This window comes from Orcinus orca, chromosome 4 (assembly GCF_937001465.1).
Source record: "Orcinus orca chromosome 4, mOrcOrc1.1, whole genome shotgun sequence".
NCBI lineage: Eukaryota > Metazoa > Chordata > Mammalia > Artiodactyla > Delphinidae > Orcinus > Orcinus orca.
Window position 1 is genome coordinate 153607426 of NC_064562.1, and position 16485 is coordinate 153623910.

At 43.7% G+C, this 16485-nt stretch overlaps 1 protein-coding gene across 1 annotated transcript in view; it reads left to right on the forward strand.

The window, feature by feature from the left end:
- The window catches only part of POLN (DNA polymerase nu), a 157914-nt gene that overhangs the window by 81268 nt on the left and 60161 nt on the right, over nt 1-16485 (forward strand). The window contains exons 15-17 of the mRNA XM_004265219.3: nt 14157-14214; nt 15167-15241; nt 16155-16269. Coding sequence (XP_004265267.2) covers nt 14157-14214; nt 15167-15241; nt 16155-16269 — 248 coding nt within the window. The remainder of the gene's footprint in view (nt 1-14156; nt 14215-15166; nt 15242-16154; nt 16270-16485) is intronic.

The following is a 16485-nucleotide window of genomic DNA, read 5'->3' on the forward strand; positions in this document are numbered from 1 at the left end:
CACTTCACTGGGAGGCATGAGAATGACTTGTGGGCTTGGAGGAAATGCTGAGAGGGAGACAAGCACTAGTATCTCCAAAAGGGCTCTGGCCTGGCCCCCTGGGGGAGAAGCCCAGAGGAGGGAATAGACCCCTGTAGACTATAACCCATGGGGATGAGGCTTGGCTTCTAGCCCAGAAGCCTGGGAGTTCCAACCCAAGACAGGGCATGGGCATTGGGCAGGGACCCTGAAGTGGCTTTCTCCTGCCAAGTCTCCATGGGCCCCAAGGGGCGTGAGTGAGAGCTGGAAAGTTCCCGTGGCCCCTTGGTCCTGTGGTCCTCTGTTGTGGAAATGCAGGACCACCATATTTGTCTGGGTCTGACTGGGCCACAGAGTGGGGCTGTGAGGTGGACAGTCCAAGGTCAAGTCCACACAGAGGAGGCATCTGAGTTTCAGCAGATCATCAGTGTCAAGCAGAGCCAAGGCCAGGACCAGGTCATCAGGGGAGGGGCCGTTGGATGCTGGCCATGGTGTGATAACAGGCTTCACCAGCAGAAGCAACAAGGGCAGCTGGCCCCAAGCTGGTGACGTAGGACCCACCCCTTCCTGATACCAAGCGGTTTGTGGGCTCCTCCCTGCAGACACAGCCTGGGGCGGGAGGAGCATGACTGAGAGGGAAGAAAGGCTGGGCTTTGAGGACTGTGGGTCCTACACTGACTGACTACTTTTCCCCAGGAGTCTAAACTGGTGATTAAAATACCTCTAATCCACGTATTCGTTCAAATACGTTCAGCTGCAAATGACAGAAAATCAGACTAAATTGATCTAAACAATTAAGGTATTTCTTAGCATACCTGACTTAGAAGTCCAAGGAAGGGCTAGCTTCAGGCAAGGTTTGATCTATCAGTCAAGTCATACAGGCAGGTCCCTCTTCTGTCCCCCATCTCTCAGCCTCTCGTCCTCAGCATCCCATCAGGTCTTGGGGATACCTGCTTAGTTTCTCTCCATGTAGCTTCCATGAAAGGAAGGGGAAACATCTTTTGCAGACGCCCTCAGCAAGCATCTCCTTGCATCTCTGTCTGGAACTAGGCCACCCTTGAACTAGTCGCATGGCCACAAGATGGGCTCTGCTGGCTGGCGTAAAGAGGGGAGAGCCCTAGTGAAAATCTGAGTGCCATTTTCTAAGGAAAAAGAAAAAGAGCATGCTTCAAGGCCCAAAACAAAGGGCAAGATTATGATATTTTTCATGCTATCAGCAGAAATAAGGGTTACACATTTTAAACCTACTATGTAAGATAATTGAACCAGTATCTTTTTGAATGCACTGAAAGAGGGTAACGGATATTTATTACTTATCTTTCTAGTTCTAGCAGCAAATGTTCTATTCTGTCTGCCTCTGTGCAGCCGTCCTTACGTTGTTATTTGGAAAAGAGCCTTAGGAAATTTGTCTTCAGGCCCAGACTCTGCCACCAAGTGTAGAGGCCTGGCTTTCCTGATACAATATTTAAGCCCTATATTCATCAGTACCTACATAATGTTACAGTAGCTAATTTGGAAAAATTCTAATCATGCTCTTTACATCGTTGGCTTGTGAATTTTTCAGCTTTGCTTATGAATATCCCTCCTACATGGTATTATTTAAATATCAAAATATTTATTAGCAAGATTTTTATAAATCAAATAATTATTGCTAAATCTGTGTCACTACTGGAAACCCAAATGAGATTTTTAAGCCTCTGTCCTTTGTCATTTTAGTGATGTATGACTTTCCTATTTCTATTTAGAGTGAAATGAGTAGTCCCCTCCTTGTCCACGGACCGCGTCACAGCACTTTTTGTGCATCTCCTTTTGATGGGGACCTTAGCAGCTAGAGGGTACCAGGAGCGAGTACCACTGTGAGCAATGCACAGTGATTCTTTATCCTATTCAATTTCATCTTCTTTTTAAATATTTATTTAGTTGCACCGGCTCTTAGTTGCATCAGGTGGGCTCCTTAGTTGTGGCTCACCGGCTCCTTAGTTGTGGCACGCATGTGGGATCTAGTTCCCCGACCAGGAATCGAACCCGGGCCCCTGCACCCGGGCCCCATGCTCCATTGGGAGCATGGAGTCCTATCCACTGCACCACCAGGGAAGTCCCTCAGTTTCATCTTTTAAAGCACTGGTGGTGACCGGCAGCTAAACGGACCATCAGAGCCCAAGAGCCGTCAGGGAGAGGAGCCTGTTCCTAAAGCCACTCTGCCCGGCTGCATCTCGGCCCCACTGGGCCCAGCCCCCTTCCCTGCTTAGCAGAGGCTCACCCTTTCTCTGGCGGCCTCTCGCTCCGCCTGCACGGTCCCGCTGCTGCTGCTGGGCCGGGCTGCTGCCTAGTTCTGTCCTTCCTCCTCGCCTGGCTTGGTCCTCCCACATCTGTCCCCTCTCCTCCAGGGTGGCCCCTCAGGGGCCTGTTTCCTGCTCCAACCCCCTCCTCCTTGCTGCACTCATGCAGCCTGGTGCTCCTCCCTCCTCTGAGCCCACCGCACACGCCACTCCTTCACCAGCAGCTTCCCACTTACATGCTTACGACACTTGCATCTCTCTCTTTACTTAGCTCTCCTTCAGATCTCTCAAACAAACAGTTACAGTCCCTGTCTCGGCTCCCTGGTAACTCAGGCAGGACCTGCATGTCTAGGATCACCAAGTACGTGGGGGTCTGCCTCCTGGTCCCCTCTGCTCCCCACTGCCTTCTCATTCCCCCTCCTAGGTCTCCACGCTCTAGTCCATCCACCAGCCGCCTGTGCAGCAGCCAGAAAACCTCTCAGATGGTAGCCTGATGCTTCTTCAGGCTTCAGCCGCTGCCAGGCCTCTCGGGGAAGTCTGGACACCCTGCCTCCTTCTCCAGCCCATTTCCTGCTGCTCCCCACTCACTGATTCATTCATGAGCACGTCGTGTGTGCCAGGCTGTTCATGGAGCTCGTGCTGAATGGACCAAAACCTCTGCCCTTGTGGAGTCTGGGGGGCTGGAGGGCACGAGCCAGACAGCAGACATACTAAATTAGTCATGATGTGGAAGATGATAAACACTGTGGACAGCACAGAGTCGGGGAAGGACCCAAAGCACAGGGGAAGGTGGTGTTGGCCAGGGCAGTCAGAGCAGGACTGATGGAGTAGGCTGCGTCCTGGGGGAGCACAGCTGTTCATTTATTCCCGACGGGCCAAGGTGTCTCACAGAGTGCTCAGAAGATGCTGGAGCTGCTGTCACGTAGTAACCAGGACAGAGGAAGCCAGCATGCTGGCTGTGGCCCCGCTGGATCCTCTGAGGACCCACCGAAAAGATGGGGCTGCCGTCACGGTGCCTGTCCGTCTGCAGCCTCCTCCGTGTTTTGCCTCCAGCGTGGAGACTGTGGCCAAACTGAAGGTGGCTGATCCCCGGACCAGCCGTTCTGCCCAGGCCACACATGCTGAGCAGAGACGCCGTGGGCCGGGGCCCATGGGTGCACCTCCTTCCCCACAGTTCAGACTATTGCCTGCTTGGCATGTTCACTTACAACTACTGACAATCGAACAGACGCCAAAGTATAGACTTAAAACGTCACCTCTGCACCTTGCCTTTTGCTGAATGTGAAGCGAAGGCCGTTAACATTGAATTTTTCCAGATCAGTTCTCTTATTTTTTCACACATGCCAGAGTTCACCATGAAAACAAATGCTAGGAGTGTGCCCAGTCTTCGTCACTCCAGACACCAACGGAGCCTTGGGCTGTGCAGAGCAGTTGACGGAAGCTGAGAAAAGGGGCTTGCTGCAGAGAGCAGAGCGCGTTTCCTGCAGTGGGTCTCAGCGTCCTGGAGAATCTGGCTGAGTTTGTTACACAAAGGAATTGGAAGTGGTTTTCATACATTTAAGTGTCCACATTAACGGCAGAAAATGTTATAGCTGACAATTTGCTTTCAATTTCCACAGTTTGGGTAAGTTTCAGAACAGTCCCCCTGACGTGTGGTTACATTGCTGTGTGCCCACGCTGATGCTCACTCTAGAGAGTCCGAGAGGCTCATGGACCTGGTCCCGCTCACTGCACCTTGGACCCGGGAGAGTAATGTCATCACTGATGGTGGAGCCAGGTTTCTCATGTTGCAGTAGAGAGGAGGTTTGAACGACCCATGCGGTGGATTAGAGTTGGAGACAGCAGTGTGGACTCATGTGTGGCTTCACACAGACACAGATGGCTATACCTAGAAACATTTATAGGTACGACTACACAGGGCAGCATATGTGCACATATCTCCTTGCTCTGTCAGCTGAGAGGGCCTAGAAGCAAGGACACCCCCTAGCACCCAGATCTTGGCTTCTGATACCATCTCCAGTGAAAGCAACCAGGGCTCCTTGAGAAACGGCTGATTCTACGACTGCGGCAGGAAACACACAAGATGAGCCTGGAGCATCCTGTAGTGCCAGAGAGTAAGGAAGTGATAAACACACACACACACTGCAGAGGTTAAGTCAAAGGGACACAGGAGCCAAGTGAAAGAGCTTCCACTGGCCAAAGCCGGAATAATGTGAATAACAAAATAAATAATGTTATGTTGGGTTATAACCCAAAGGATAGAATAAATGTCCATGAATTCATACGGATATAAATGACTGAATAAATACATAAATAAGGGAGAAAAGATGAATCCCCCATGTAGAATAATTTATGTAGGTATTAATACTTTGCCTTCAAGAAGATGGAGCATAACTCCCCACTCTGTAAGCATAGGGACTCTTTCCAAAGAGTATTGTATGAAAAGAGGAGAAAAAGGTAACTTTACAGTGGAGAAATTGAGCAAACACACCTCAGCCAAGTGATCAAGGCCAACATCAAAAGTGATAAACCATACTGCTAGTAAGAACCCTTATTATTATGATGTGATGAAACACAACTTACCTCTCCAGCCTTCCTCCTCAAAACCCATATCCCCATTCTAATCATGAGAAAAACATCAGACAAACCCCAATTAGGGATATTCTACAAAACTACCTGACCAGCAGTCCTCATTTTTGTCAAGGTCATCAGAAACAAGGAAAGTCTGAGAACCTGTCACAGCCCAGAGGAGCCTAAGGGGACATGACAACTAAATGCAGTGTGGGATCCTGGAACAGAAAGTGGACATTAGGGAAATATTGAGGAAATATGAATAATTTATGGACTTTAGTTAATAATAATGTATCAGTATTGGGTTCGCTAACTGTGACCAATGTACCATACTAATGTAAGATGTTAATAATAGGGAGAACTGGGTGTGGGATATATTGGCACTCTACTAGCTTCACAGTGTATCTCTAAATCTAAAACTATTCAAAAATTGAAATTTCATTTTTTAAAAAAGGAAGTCAATATTCATTTATGATAAAAGCTCAATAAAGTGAGTATAGAGGGAATGTATCTCAACATAATGAAGACCATATATGACAAGCTGACAGCTAACATCATACTGAGTGGTGAAAAGCTGAAGGTCTTTCCTCTATGGTCAGGAACAAGACAAGGATGCCCACTGTCACCACTTTTATTTAACATTGTATTGGAAGTTGTAGCCAGAGCAATTAGGCAAGAAAAAGAAATAAAAGGCATCCAAATTGGGAAGGAAGAAGTAAAACTGTCACTATTTGCAGATGCTATGATGTTATATATAGAAAACCCTGAAAACTACACACACACACACACATACACACACACAAACTGTTGGAAGCAATAAATGAATTCAGTAAAGTTGTAAGATACAAAATCAATATTAAAAAATCTGTTGTTTATATACACTAATAAACTATCAGAATGAGAAATTAAGAAAATAATCCCATTTTACAACTGCATCAAAAATAATAAGATAAAAAAATAATAATAATAATAATAATAAGATACCTCGGAATAAATTTAACCAAGGAAGTGAAAGACCTGTCTGTGAAAACCATAAAATGATGAAAGAAACTGAAAGCACAAATAAATGGAAAGATATTCCATGCTCATGGATTGGAAGAATTAATATTGTTAAAATGTCCATACCACACAAAGCATTCTACAGATTCAGTGCAATCTTTATCAAAATTCCAATGGTATTTTTCATAGAAATAAAACAAACAATCCTAAAATTTGTATGGAACCACAAAAGACCCCAAATAGCCAAAGCAACCTTGAGAAACAAGAATGAAGCTAGAGGCATCAAGCACCCTGATGTCAAACTATCTTACAAACCTAGAGTAATTAAAACAGTATGGTACTGGCATAAAAACTGGCATATAGATCAATGGAACAGAATAGAGAGCCCAGAAATAAACCCATATATATATATATGGTCAATTAATCTATGATAAAGGAGCCAAGAATATACAGTAGGGAGAGGATGACAGTCTCTTCAATAAATTGGGAAAACTATACAGCTGCATGCATAAGGATGAAACTGGACCACTATTTTACACCATATACAAAAAGTAACTAAAAGTGGATTAAGACTTGAATGTCAGACCTGAAACCATAAAACTCCTAGAATAAGACATAGGTGGTAAGCTCCCTGACATCAGTCTTGGCAATGAGTTTTTAGATCTGACACCAAAAGCAAAAGCAACAAAAGCAAAAATAAACAAGTGGGACTACTTCAAACTAAAAAGCTTCTGTACAGTAAAGGAACCATTAACAAAATGAAAAGACAACCTACCAAATGGGAGAAAACATTTGCAGATCATATATGTGATAAGGGGTTAATATTCAAAATATATAAAGAACTCATACAACTTTATAGTAAACAAACAATTCAATTTTTAAAATGCACAGAGGATCTGAATAGACAGTTTTCCAAAGAAGACATACGGATGGCCAATAGACATATGAAAAGATGCTCAACATCACTAATCATTAGGGAAATGCAAATCAAAACCACAATGAGATATCACCTCACACCTGCTATGATGGCTATTATCACAAAGACAAGAAATAACAAATGTTGGTGAGAATGTGGAGAATAGGGAACACTCATACATCTTTTAGTGGGAATGTAGATTGATGCAGCCACTATGGAAAGTAGTATGGAGGTTCCTCAAAAAAAAATTTTTTTAAGATTTAATTTTATTTATTTTTGGCTGTGTTGGGTCTTCATAGCTGCACACAGGCTTTCTCTAGTTGCGGTGAGCGGGGGCTACTCTTCGTCGCGGTGCACGGGCTTCTCATTGCAGTGGCTTCTCTTGTTGTGGAGCACAGGCTCTAGGCGGGCAGGCTCAGTCGTTGTGGTGCACAGGATTAGTTGCTCCATGGCACGTGGGATCTTCCTGGACTAGGGAATGAACCCGTGTCCCCTGCATTGGCAGGTGGCTTCTTATCCACTCTGACACCAGGGAAGTCACCTTCAAAAAATTAAAAATAGAACTACCATATGATCAAGCAACTCCACTGGGTATTTATCCAAAGAAAAATTTTAAATTAATTTGAAAAGCTATCTGCACCCCCATGTTCATTGCAGCATTATTTACAATAGTCAAGACAAGAAAACAACATAAAGGTCCATCCATGGATGAATGGGTAAAGAAAATGTGGCATATATATACAATATAATATTATTCAGTTGTAAAAAGAATGAAATCTTGCCATTTATGACACATGGATGGACCTTGAGGGCGTTATGCTAAGTGAAACAGATTGGACAGAAAAGGATAAATACCATATGATCTCACTTATATGTGGAATCTTAAAAAACAAAACAAGAAAAACAAAACAAAACAAAAAAACGAACTCATGCATATAGAGAACAGACTGGTGGTTGCCTGAGGCGATGAGTGGGAGGTGTGTGAAATGAGAGAAAGGGGTCAAAATGTACAAATTTCTAGTTATAAAATGAGTAAGCCATGGGGATGTCACGTACAGCATGGTGACTATAGTTAACACTGTATTGCATGTTTGAAAGTTGCTGAGAGAGTGGATCTTGAAAGTTCTCATCACAAGAAGAAATGTCTGCAACTGTGTGTGGTGATGAATATTAAATGGACTTTTTGTGGTGATCATTTTGCAGTATATACAAATATTGAATATGTTGTATACCTGAAACTAATATGTTATGTCAATGACACCAAAATTTTTAAAAGGAGGGGAAGGGGAGCCAGGATCACCAAGGGGGGCAGATAGCATGCTGCGCTGGGGAGACTGCAGGGAGCTCGGGTTGGCTGGAGCTGGCGTGTCTGTGGGGCAGTGGTGAGAGATGGAGTTGGCAGTGGTGATCAAGATCAAATCGTACGGGCACGAACTCTACCTCTGGGATAGTGCAAAACCACTGAGATATTTGAAGCCAAGGGGTGAAAAGGTTGGTTTAGTGTTTTTGCAAGCTTACCCTAGTGGTAACCCCGTTCCCAGCCTGGGTGACTCTGCTCTGAGGGGTGCTCTTTGGTTCCCCCTCCCAGTCAGAATGACAGCACCCTGTTATCGTCCTGCATGGGCACAGTTTGTAGTGATGCGACTTCTCTCTCTCTTTGTTCTCGCTAAACTGCAGTGTAAGCCCCTCAGGGCAGGACCCATGTCTGTCCTGTTTTATTTATTCTTTGCCTCTCCCCACTAGGATGGGAGCTCCATGGGAGCAGGGACTCTGCCTGCCATGTCCACCACTTGTTTTCCCAGCTCCTAGCAGAATATCTGGAATAAACTAGGAGCCCAATAAACAGTAGTTAACAGAGGGAATGATAGAGTTGCTTCACTCGTGGTTGGGAGAGTGTTGTTAGAACCCACGTAAGGTGTGACCAGGACACGGGCAGCGGAAAAGAGGCAGAGAATGTGGAAGGGAAGACGTCCAGGAGGAAAAGCAGGTCTGGGCTGTGCGGGGAGGGGGCCAGGGGGGAGGGTGCAGAGAGTGGACAAGAGCATCTAGAGCATCTAGAGACACATCTGTTGGACTTGGGAAACCAGCTGGAATGGAGGCACCATTCGTTAGCTGGTTCATTCATTCATTCATTCACTCATCCTGGGGGGCAGGTGGCCCATGGCTGTGTAGATACATAACACATTTACATTGTGATGAGTGCCAAGGAGAAAATAAACAGGGAAATGGGAATAGAGAGGGATGGGGGTGTGCTGCTTTGGCTTAGATGTTCCAGGAAGGCTTCACTGAGTAGGTGACATTTGAGCTGTGGCTTCAAAGCTGAGAAGGAGCTGGGCCTGCTAAGGTCTGGAAGAAAGACCATCTAGTCAAAGGCTCCAAGTCAGGATCACTTCCGGAGGATACGGCACCCTGTGAGATGCTAAAAGGCGTTCTGTGAAAAGGGTTCCATAGCCGACTAAATCTGAGGGGTGCTGCAGGCCAAGCTCTTTTCAGGGCTTTACTTCACAGCGTAGTTGAACGATTACCTGGTAGGGAATTTGCACATCTTGAGTTGCAGCCCCAACTGTGCCTCTTGCTGGCCTGAATCCACCTTTTGCTGCTGCAAAGCTCACCTGTCTCTGTCCGCGCCAGCAGCGTCCGTGCTGCGACTGACATCAACCCTCCCTCCTCTGGCACTGTTGCATGGACTTCAGTTTGCTGTTTGGTCAGTTAGTGTTCTCCCCAGATGGTAACCTTTCTCACAACACCACCCCTCTCACTTTGTCTCTGTCATTGCACAAGAAAAATACTTTCTGTGATCACTTCCCACCCTTAAGTGAAGGCTGTGCTCAGAAACTTGATTTCAAAGAGTACAGCATAGAAAGGGGGAAATAAAAAAGTAACTTTTCAATGGAGAACTTAGCAAACACCGCCTGAGATCAAAGTCGACATCAGCAGTGATAGGTCATGTCGACAGCAGGTGCCGTTGACGTGATGGGGCACTTTATCTCTGGGGTCTTCCTCCCCAAACCCGTAACCCCAGTCTAACCATGAGAAACAACAAGCAAATCCCAACGGAGGGATATTCTGCCTGACCAGTGCTCCTCAAAACAAGGTCGTAAAACACACAATCTGGGAAACTGCCACAGCCAAGAGGAGCCTAAGGAAACATGATGACTGAATGTGTCCTGGATGGGGTCTTGGAGCAGAAAAAGGACATTAGGTGAAAACTGGTGAAATCCAAATAAAGTATAGAGTTTAGTTGATAATAGTGTATTGATGTTGGTTTCTTAGTCGTGTGAAGGATGCCCTAGAAACGTAAGATGCTAGCAATGTGGGAAATTGGGTGAGGGGCATAAGGGGACTCCCTATACTATCTTCCTAACTTTTCTGTAAAACTGTTCTCAAATAAAAAGGTTATTTTAATTAAAAAAAAAAACATTTAACATAATAGAAGATTCCATAGATGTTTTTGGTCCTCTCCATCAAAATATTCTGGTTCCATTTTTATCAGCTGAGTTATTTAATTTTAATAACTGTTTATCTCTAGACATATTTGGGACACTTCATAAAAGCAATTCTGATTGAAAGTCATTTATGTTTTCTTATTCGGTGACTGTGTGCTCCTCTAGTCTCCAGTCAGTGTGCACAGCGTTTTTATTGGCTTGTTTTAAGGTTGGCTTACGGGAACTACTGTTCGTCTTCTTTCCCTGCAACTTGACAGTGAAAGACAGTGTTCGGGAGTTCCTTGGTAGCCTAGTGGTTAGGATTCTGGTTTTCAGTGCTGTGGTTCAGGTTCAATCCCTGGTTGGGGAACTGAGATCCCACAAGCTGCACAACGTGGCCAAAAAAACACAAAAAAAACCAAAACCATATACAGAAAGAAAGAAAGAGAGCGAGAGAAAGAAAGGAAGGAAGCAAGGAAGAAGGAAGGAAAGGGAGAGGGGAAAGGAAGGAAGGAAGGAAGGGTTCATGGTTGAGGTTCTCTGCTGTAGTCAGATGCCAGAGCACTCATTCATGCCTCGGCAAGTCACCGTGAGCAGAATGGCCACTGTGGGATAATAGAAACGAAGATGCCGTTTGAGACTAGTGTGAGTGCCTGGGAATTGGGCTCATGTCTATCGGCAACGGTGGAGAAAAAAAAGAGCTAAAACCTTCAGGTGCCTTCTTAGGATGCATTCTTCCGTATGGTCGAAGGATGAAATATACATTTTAATTTTCCTTAAAATGTTCAAATTGGGTCTTCCCTGGTGGTCCAGTGGTTAAGAATCTGCCTTCCAATGCAGGTGACACAGGTTCCATCCCTTGCCGGGGAACTGAGATCCCACATGCTGTGGGGCAACTAAGCCCATGTGCCACAACTACTGAGCCCACGCACTCTGGAGCCTGCACACCACAATTAGAGAAAAGCCCATGCGCTGCAACGAAAAGACCCCACAGGACTTCCCTGGTGGTGCAGTGGTTAAGAATCCACCTGCCAATGCAGGGGACACGGGTTCGAGCCCTGGTCCAGGAAGATCCCACGTGCCCTGGAGCAACTAAGTCCATGCACCACAACTACTGAGCCTGCGGGCCCTCATGCCACAACTACTGAGCCCACACACTGCAACTACTGAAGCCCACGTGCCTAGAGCCTGTGCTCCGCAACGAGAAGCTACCGCAATGAGAAGCCCACGCGCCACATCGAAGAGTAGACCCTGCTCACTGCAACTAGAGAAAGCCTGTGCACAGCAACAAAGACCCAACGCAGCCAAAAAAAAAAAAAAAGACCCCACATGCTGCAACGAAAGATCCTGCATGCCGCAACTAAGACCCGACGCAGCCAAATAAATATTTTTTTTAATGTTCAAATTATAGAACATATTTAACAAAGTCTGCTATATAGGTTAGATATTTAGTGAAGTTTCTGTTATTTTATTATTTGTTATATTGTAAAGCATAAAAAGTGGCATTTAATTATTAAAAAGCTTCCTTCATATTCTTCTGAAGATAATCAATTTAAACTTAGCATTTCTGCTTTCTCAGGACAAGTAAGAAACTTATTTATCCCTCTTTCCATTGGTAAAGGAACTTTCATTAAAAGTGATGTTTTATGTGCTGTGGGAGGGAAATGATTTCAGGAATCACGCCAGATGACCCTGACACCACGCTGTGCTTACCAAGAGCTTCTAGCTGGGCACGTTAGTTACAGTCTGGTCTGATCCCGATTTGACATGCTATTGGATAGAGAACACACTCTGTTTTATACAGCTGTAGATGCTGACATTACTCAAAGTGAGTAAATTTTATAGATGTTCTCTTATGAGTTTGAGAAAAGTCCCTTCTTTTCCTAGTTGAGTTGTTTTAATATGAATGAGTGTTGGATTTTGTCGAATGCTTTTAATATTCTGTGGTGGTGGTGATGTGCTTTTTGTCCTTTATTCTACTAATCTGATGTATTATATTAATTATTTTTGGATTTTAAACCAACCTTGTATTTCTGAGATAAATCCCACTTGGTCATGGTGCATAACCCTTTTTACATGTTGCTAGATTCAGTTTGCTAATATTTATTGAGGATCTTTGTGTCTATTTATGGAGGATGTTCTATTTGGTGTCCGGCTTTAGCGTCAGGATAACACCTCGTAGAATGAGTTGGCAATCTCCTCACTCTGCCATTCTGGAAGTACCTTTCATCGCTGAATTTTTTGAGAGTTCTTTATATGTTTTGAATCCAACATGATTTGCAAAAAAAAGTTTGATGGAGTCCAGTGTTTCACCGTTTTCTTTTACGGACCATGCTGATGGTGTGTATCTAGCAACTCTTCATCTAACCCAAGATTACAAAGATTTTCTCTTAAGTTTCCTTCTAAAAGCTTTAGAGTTTTACATTTTACCTTTATGATCCGTAAATTATAGAATCAGCTTCTTGATAGCTATGAAAAATCCTGCTAGTATTTTGATTGGGACTGTATTAAATTTATAGATCAACTTGGGAGTCATTGGTGTATTAAGGTTGAACGTTCTAACCCATGAACATGGTATATCTTTCCATTTATTTAGGGCTTTTAAAATTTCTTTCATCAGAATTCTGTAGTTTTCAACATACGGATTTATACCTAAATATTTTGGGGTGCTATTATAAATGGCATTGTTCATTTAATTTCAGTGTCCAATTATTCATTGGTACTATGTAGACATAGAATCGATTTTTGTATATTGACTTTATGTTGATACTTTGGTCAACTCATTTGTTAGTTCTGGAAAGCTTTTTTGTAGTCTCCATGGGTTCTTCTACATAAGAGATCACATCTAGTGAATAAGGGTCATTCTACTTCTTCCTTTGTACTGTATGCTTTTCATTATTTTCTCCTTCCTTATTGTGCTGACTAGGACCTCCTATATTATGTTGAATAGAAGTGTTGGAAGTGGACATCCTTGCCTGTTCCTGATTTTGAGGAGAATGCACTGAGTTTTCCGCCATCAGGATGATGTTAGCTTTAGGTTTTGTCACAGGCTCTGCTTATCATGTTAAAGGAGTCCCTTCTGTTCCCAGTTTGCTGAAAGTAGTTTTTGTCACGAATGGATATTTAATTTTGTCAGATGCTTTTTCTGCATCTATCAAGATGATCATGTGACTTTTCTTCTCTAATCTATTAATATGCTGAATGACATTGATAGATTTTCAAATGTTGAACCAGCCAAGGCTGGGGTTTGGGGGATTAACCCCACTTCATCATGACGGATTGTCCTATTGTTGGATTTGATTTGCTGATATTTTGTTTAGGATCTTTGTATATTCATGCAGGATATGGGTCTGTAGTTTTCTTTTCTTGAAATGTCATGTCTGGTTTTATTAGGATATGATTGACCTCATAAAATGAGTTAGGAAGTATTTCATCCTCTTTTTTTTTCTGGTAGGGATCGTGTAGGTCTGGTACAGTCAGCAAGCACTAAGACCAAGGCTGGTGCCAAGTGCCAAGAGCAATAGCCTTGGTTAGAGTGGAGAGACCCAAATACTCATCTTAAAATACCTTTTTAAAGGAAAGTACGGTGTACAGATTTCACAGAAATCTACATTAGCATATTATGGTAGGAATTTTAAAGGTAACTAAGTTCATAATTCAGGCTGCTGATGAAAGAATTACTGTATATAATTATGATAAGGGTCACACAGGCTAAAGTCAAAAAGAATTGTTCTCATATTTGCTGATAATACCTAGTGCTATACCCACCAAAATTATGTTTCAGTATTAGTTGTATTAAGTGTCAATACACTTATGCATAGTACATTGGCATTAGTTATTTTGTTAATGTTTAATAAAATGTGACACATTTTAAATACCGTTAAATAGTACAGATTAATTTAAGAGAAGATATTTCAACTAAAGCAATTTCCCTCTTATTATTCACAGAATATCCAAGGCATCTCCAAGCACCCAATTCAAATAACTAGACCTCAAAATTTTCAAGGTAACACATTTCTTTCTACTTTGCAGAAGTCTTGGGTAACATTTTCTAAAAACCTAGAGATGTTGTAATTGTTTTTCTGTGTAACTAACTGCTTTTCTTTCCTGAAGTTCTCCTCTGTATTTGCATGACCAGGATTTAAATATACATTGAAAAATAAAACACAGCTGAAGTGATATGGTACCTCCCCTTTAGCACTTTATAAGTTAAAATACATGATAATTATACAAGGGAAGTAGCTCCCCTCCTACTATCTCTCCCCCACCAACTTCCCAACAAAGAAAAAACAAACAGACATACAATAGAACTGATTTTATTAAAGTCTGAAAATTACTGGAAATGTTTATGAAAGCATAGTAACACTCTTCTTTCTCTTAAGCTCTTCCACTGTACTGCTGATGGTTACATTTCTAAAGAAGAAAAAGGTCAAAGCTGAGCAAAGTAGGGCTCTGTGGCCCATTCCCAGTAAACTCCTTCCCCCTTTGCTTTGGGAACTGCTGCTTCCGGAAGGTGAGGGCCAAACAATGAAGCGCGATAAGCAGTCCTCTTTAAAGTACACACAATCGTGCGTGAACACAACTCATGGGAGGTGAGCAGCAACTCCGCCTCCTCCAGCCCCTGTAAAATGCACTCAGCGGGGAAATCTTAGAATTTGTGCTTCCACAAAGGAGATCTTCTCAACGGAGAGGCCAGAGGGTCTCTCGGCGGCTCTTACTGCAATGTTTGACCTTTTCTTCATTCAGAATTCTACACAGAACAGGAGACTTTAACAGCAGAAAATCTAGTTTACTTTCAGTAGTCTTATGATGTTTTAAAATTACATTAAAAATATTAAGAGAAATCAGAAATCTAGACTCTTCCGACTTTAGAATGATGTTAAAATAACTTTGTATGAGGAATAGCTATGAGTCAGCTCATGACCAAATTCACCAAGTGCTCTTGAAATATGATTCAGGTAAAGACGAACTCCTTACCATCTCCCCGAGGGCCGTGTTTGTTTCATCCGAAGGCCACACCTTCCTAGCAGCAGGTATGTGCGGGCCATGGTAGAGACACCGTGTCACTGGATCCCACGTTATGCGTTTCATACAGTTCAAATATTTAGAAATTGAATAATCCAAAGGTGCTTACAGAACTCATTCTTTAAAATAGGTCCTGGCAAATATTTATATGAAGCAAAGATTTCTTATGCACAGTGAGAGCAACTCTGCTTCCTGGGTCCCTTCACTTTACCATGACTAGATCCCAAGTTCCTCTGCCTGGTCCCGCTCAGTCTTCCCCCCTTTCTCCTCTCTGTCCCCATCACCCGTGGCGCTTTGCCTTGCTCCCTTGCTGCAGTCCTGCTGGTCCCTGTGCTGTCCCCCAGCAACCAGCCAGCTCCACCTCGGGCCTGCATGGACCCCCCTCCCCAGATGAGGTCCCGCTCCCTCCTCCACCTCATACCTCTGCTGGAAGGTCACTTTCTTGATGACACTTTACAGCAGCTCCCTCTACACACACTGACTCCGGAAGCTCCTTCTCTTGATGAATCTTTGCCACTTCATTTCTCACCTTCTGACACGCTGAGTAATTTGAATTGCCTCCCTCCCCTCAAGTGTAAGTTCTACGCAGGAAGGGATTGTTGCCCGTTTTGTTCACTAGCATACCCCAAGCACACAGCCTGGCGCACAGCAGGCCTTTTAAATTCTGATGTTCCAATGAACTGATGAATCAATACAGCCCACCCTGGAGGCATGGGCAGTCTCGCAGAAGAGGTCTCGGGACTTTTAGACCCAGGGATGGCCAATAGACCCGAGGCCTAAGGACCCTGGCATATGAGAGGTGGGCACGTTGACCTTGATTCCTCAGTGGGGAGGGAAGATTGAGGGTCCCCTGGGGGTGGGTAGCAACAATGAGGGACATTGTTCCTAGATTCTGAATTAATGCAGAGCTCTATCTAACAGACTTTTCACAGATTGAATTGCGCATTCTTGCACACTTATCTGGGGATCCAGAACTTTTGAAGTTATTCCAGGAATCTGAAAGAGATGATGTATTTTCCACCCTGACTTCACAGTGGTAAGATATATGAGCTCATAATAGTATCAGATCCGCAGGAATGCTGACACGATTTTAAAAGCCTGAAGTTGTTCCAAACCTATTTTCATAAGAAAGAAATTATACTTTTCTCTAGTAGTTAATCTCTTTGAAAAGAAGAGTAGGTAACAAGGGTGCCAAGGGTTTCCTAATTGTGGAAGAAATGGTGATTCTTCACCACTAGAAAGGAAGTCCATT